Source organism: Morone saxatilis, unplaced genomic scaffold, assembly GCF_004916995.1.
Source record: "Morone saxatilis isolate NCDOM2014 unplaced genomic scaffold, NCSU_SB_2.0 Contig14, whole genome shotgun sequence".
NCBI classification, from domain to species: domain Eukaryota; kingdom Metazoa; phylum Chordata; class Actinopteri; family Moronidae; genus Morone; species Morone saxatilis.
Window position 1 is genome coordinate 1,272,436 of NW_023339696.1, and position 4,808 is coordinate 1,277,243.

General features: G+C 41.2%; 1 protein-coding gene across 1 annotated transcript in view; it reads right to left on the reverse strand.

Moving 5' to 3' along the window:
- The window catches only part of carhsp1 (calcium regulated heat stable protein 1), a 23,455-nt gene that overhangs the window by 2,249 nt on the left and 16,398 nt on the right, over positions 1-4,808 (reverse strand). The window contains exons 2-3 of the mRNA XM_035654230.1: positions 2,268-2,431; positions 713-821 (exon numbers count right to left, since the gene is read on the reverse strand). Coding sequence (XP_035510123.1) covers positions 713-821; positions 2,268-2,352 — 194 coding nt within the window. The 5' untranslated portion in view covers positions 2,353-2,431. The remainder of the gene's footprint in view (positions 1-712; positions 822-2,267; positions 2,432-4,808) is intronic.

Genomic DNA, 4,808 nt, shown 5'->3' on the forward strand with positions numbered 1-4,808 from the left:
AAAGTGTCTAATAGAAGTGCAAATGTAAATTAATAGGCTTAAATAATATTACACATTTTCGCCATTAAAATGTCTACTAAACACTATAAGTACTATGTTCTATGTTTCTATGTAGTTTGAGCTGTGTACATTCCATTAATCTCAAATGTTTCCAACAAAGTTCAAACCTCAAGAAATCGTGCGGATTTTATTTCAGGATAATCCGGGACGCTCGTTTGTCTGCTCCAACAGCGTGGGAGAAACTGATTTTATCAAGGGGAACTGCTTTTATTCAGTGTGTTTAGGTGGTTTTAATCCAGCGGGTTTGTTTGTTTTTGAGGAGGAGGGAGACTCTGTGAAAAAGGGGCCCTCCTGCTAGAAAACCTCCTGAACACTGAGGAATCCTAACCGGGAGACCAGCTGACTGCAATGACAGCAAATGGTGGTGAGAGATGATGATCCTACACTACCTTAACATCATCAAACTTTATTTACAGTACCATTTAGGACAGTAGATTTAGCTACCAATAACTACTGAATTCAACAGGCTTCACTTATTATATTTGGAAACGAGAAGCTAATATTACACTCACTTCACTGGCTCATAAAGCATGTTCCCATCCCTGTGTGTACATACAATGAGAAGAGAAGAGAAGAGAGAGAGAGAGAGAGAGAGAGAGAGACGAGAGAGAGAGAAGAGAGAGAGTGAGAGTGAGTGTGTGTGTGTCCTCACGCTGAGCAGGTCCTGTTTCTGCGTGTGGGCAGAGGGCTGGGGATGAGGTAGCCTCTCATGGGGGAAGGCGAGCGGTCCCTGTGTCTACAACCTGGAGGCTGCAGAGACTCTGATGGGACAAAAAGCAGTCACACATGGTACAATACTACAACAATAAGCATGTGCTGCTGTACAATATACAGCACGATTGTCTTTGTTTATGGTAATAATCTTATAATTAAATAAGACAATATTATTACCACATAGCATTCTGCTTTTTTTTTTTTTGTTGCTTCCCCCACTGTTCGTCTGGGGTTGTTATAGATGGTGCAGCTACAAGGATGACGCAAACAAAAATTTGGTCCATTAAGTGCCCAGACAAGCTCAAACTGGGGTCTCTGCAGTGGTGGTAAACCACTTTATCCTTGCATATCCTTCAATCCTTGTGTCATGTCAGTACTTTCCCCATACATAAAATCTCAACAGAATTAAGCTCTGACAAATACATCAATATGTTGACCATATGTGTCAATATATCTTTGCCTAAGCTAATTGCTACTTCTACAGAACTTGTGTGGGAGCAGTAGAGAACAAGATAAATAAAGTACAAGATGAAAGAGGAGGCTGAATGCTTTGATAAATGAAGGTAGTCTGATTATTTTGAGTTTAAACTGTGTAAAGACCGGGGACTTGAATGCCGAGGTGAAACTAGTGGCAGCAGTTCAATTATTAAGATTTTCAATATAGCAACAAAACAACATGTTATGTATTTAACAATGTAATAGATTACTCCTAAAACCTGCATTACAAAATGGGATTGTGCTGGGTTTATACATAGCTAACAACTTACATCTAGTAACTTTAAAGTGAAGGCCCCTGAGATAATGTGACTTCCACCTGGGTCAATTTTCTCTTTAAAAGTTGTAATCCTTAAAATTGTTATGAAAGCAAACTTATTTTTTTCCCCACCATTCCTGTGCTGGATTTGAATGGCACGAGAGATACACAGGGAATGACGCATATATAATCTAGCATTACTATCAGCACCGAGATAGAGCTGTACAGTTGTCAACTATTAAACTAATGGCCAACTATTTTGATAATTGTTTTTTGAAGAAGAAATTTCCAAATTCTCTGGTTTCAACCGCAAATGTAAATATTTGGACAAAACAAACAAACATTTGAGGATGTCACCTTGGGCTTTAGGAAACACTGATCAACATTTTTCATCCTTTTTGGGCCTGGAAATGGAAGTAATTCATTAATTAAGAAAATGATTGACAGATTGATCAATAATGAAAAAGACTTTTAGCTCCATGCCAATATACCCTGATTTTTAGTCCCTATCATATGCTCTGAAAGTTCTGGATTTTACATGTCCCATAATGCAAGATTATATCATCTTTCATTAGTAAATACTGAATGCTAAGTGTGCACATCTTTCATATACCAAGCTATAATTTGAGACTGTTGAGAACACCAATATCACTGTATCATAACGTTTAAAGGTTAAGACTCTAAAGTCTTTTTAAACAGAGCACCTCTTTTCCAGAGGACTTATAAAATATGCCTTTACCTGGTGACAATGGAGAACGCGGGGAGGTCGGCGGAGGAGTCACCGGTTGTGACCCCTGGATTGGCGTGGCCTGAGAGGACATCATGAAAGAGGCGGAGTCAATGGGTGGGGTGGAAGGAGGTAGGTTTCACTGAAGCGGGAACACAGCAGAGGATGCTGAAGACCTGGGGAGAGGAGCACAGGAGGACACAGTCTTTAAACTGATCACAGTCACATGCAAACTTCTCATGAACATGCTCTCTACCCAACTCCCCCCACTCAAAACAAACACTGAATCAGTGACCTGCTGGTGGCATTCTCAGAACCCTTGTTACCACTGTTACCATGGCAACCCGTTTGAGAACAGGCTGACGCCAATGCGGCCTCGCAGAGACCGAGAAGGAGAACAGTCCCCTCATTCACCTCGGCTGGGGACTTACATCATCAGTAATTACATCACAAGCTATGTCAACCAATCGGGGAAACGCAGAAAAGAAAACTGTTGATTGAATGAAACCATAAATTTCAACTTTCCATTACAGGTAAAGTGTTCAAAGAGAGCTACGAAGAAAAACAGACGAGAGGGAGGGAGAGAGGGCTGATAGACAAATATAATAAAAGAAAACAATGACTGAGGCACCGGCAGCAGGTCAGTGAGCTCCTGGACATCGCTCAAAGTCACAAACTCTTCTCAGCTCTGCAAAGCGTTTTAGCTTCTTTTAGCTTATTGTTTTTGCCCGCAAACTCTGCATTCAGCTAAATCGTTTCAGCAGATTAAGTTGTGATAAACTCAGTGTACACTACCTGCCCAGCACTAAACAGCAGACACACCATCTTGATAAGTAGCTGGTGAAGAAAGAGCCAGATATTTCCCTGGGGAGTTCAGACTGTCTTGGTTTTCCCAGGCCACATTCAAATCAGGGTAAGCCCTATTCCAGCCAAAGAGGGATGGTAATGCATTATGCAACTGCAATGCAATTATACCTGCTTGACATTACCCTGTTAGCATGACCTTAGCATATAACCTAAAGCATTGATGTACCGCATCAAAGAGCTGCTAGCGTGACTGTAGACTGTAAACTTATTTCACTATGCACGCTGTATACAATTAGCTCCTTTTGCGCCAACTCGTTTTCTGTTGTTTATCTCATAAAGAACCTATATCACCTGACAGCTACAGGAAGTATGGACAAAAAGCAGTACTGATAAGAAAACACTCCGCCAGGCACAATTCAGTATTGATCAAATGGAACGAAGACTGTGATGGATTATCCAGCTCTCTGGGATCTGGTTTTTGTACTGGACATGGGTGAATAGTAGCAATAAAGGGAGGAAAACAATCACGGATATCTTTCTCTGACAAGCCTCAGATTCACTGATCAGAGCCAATCTCGAGCAGGTCTCTTATCTCTGGTAGTTCTAGGTTATAGTTACGTGTACATTTATCAAAGGTGATCTGCTCAGCATTCATAACATTCATGCAGCTACACACATTAGCAGCAGCTCCGAAGCACAGAGCAGAGTGAGCTGATCTGTCTAACTCAATAGACACGAGGTTAATGTAATCACAGTCTCTCTGGACAGAAAGCAGGAAGGAGGAAGGCAGGGTATGACTGACAATCCATACACACACTCACACACACATTTCACCACCTTCCTGAAACTCACAAATGGGAGTGCTAACCTCGTTCCACAGCAACCACACTGACATGGCTGTCTGCAGACAATTTTTCTTTATCGGCCTTGTGAGAGCAGGCATTGACCGATGACAATTATCTGAAAATGCCAGCTAATCGGCCCAATTAATGGGTATTCTTGTGCCTCCCTAATTGGTTTGTTACCGTCAGCGACCTTTTCCGCATTCAACATAGTCAAATGATCCATTGTTAATAACAATAATTGTAATAAGAAATATTGATTAGTGCTGTTTTAAATGTCTGTTCTTAGAACATTTATCAGCTACAGTGAGGTATGTCACACAAACACTCAAAGTAATTGGAGAGTTTTTATGTGTCTCATGGCTACATTTACTGGAGAGATCCAAATAAAACAGGAAATACAAATTATTAACAGGTGGAGAGAAAGTAGTTGAACAGCAATAGGGAAGGGTTAGAGGAAATGCAGGAGGAGGAGGAAGAGGAGAAACAGAAAAGTGTCTGATAAGAAAGAGATAAAGCCTGGGGGAGGCGTGACAAACATGATAAGGAGTACAGATTTAGCTTGCATGCTGCTTTAAAGGGCCATAATAATGGTTAGCCATGTTCTAGCCAACTAAACACAAACTCATTACACTGTACCTTACATACTTGCTGAGCATTTCCCCAAGCATACTGTAACTCTAGATGTTCTGCCTTTAAGGTAGCACTTGCTCTCTGTTTATCCCAGAACGGTTGAAGACCAACTTGAACCTTGGTTGCTGTTGTGTGGTACTGAGGATGCAGGCAGGAAATACTGTGCGGGTGGTGCATTCAGGAGCTATGTATACTTCAGGATCTTATCACGATCCAACCCAGAAGAGTCAAACCTTGCTGCACTGATTTGCATTTCCATTACCAGTTTAAA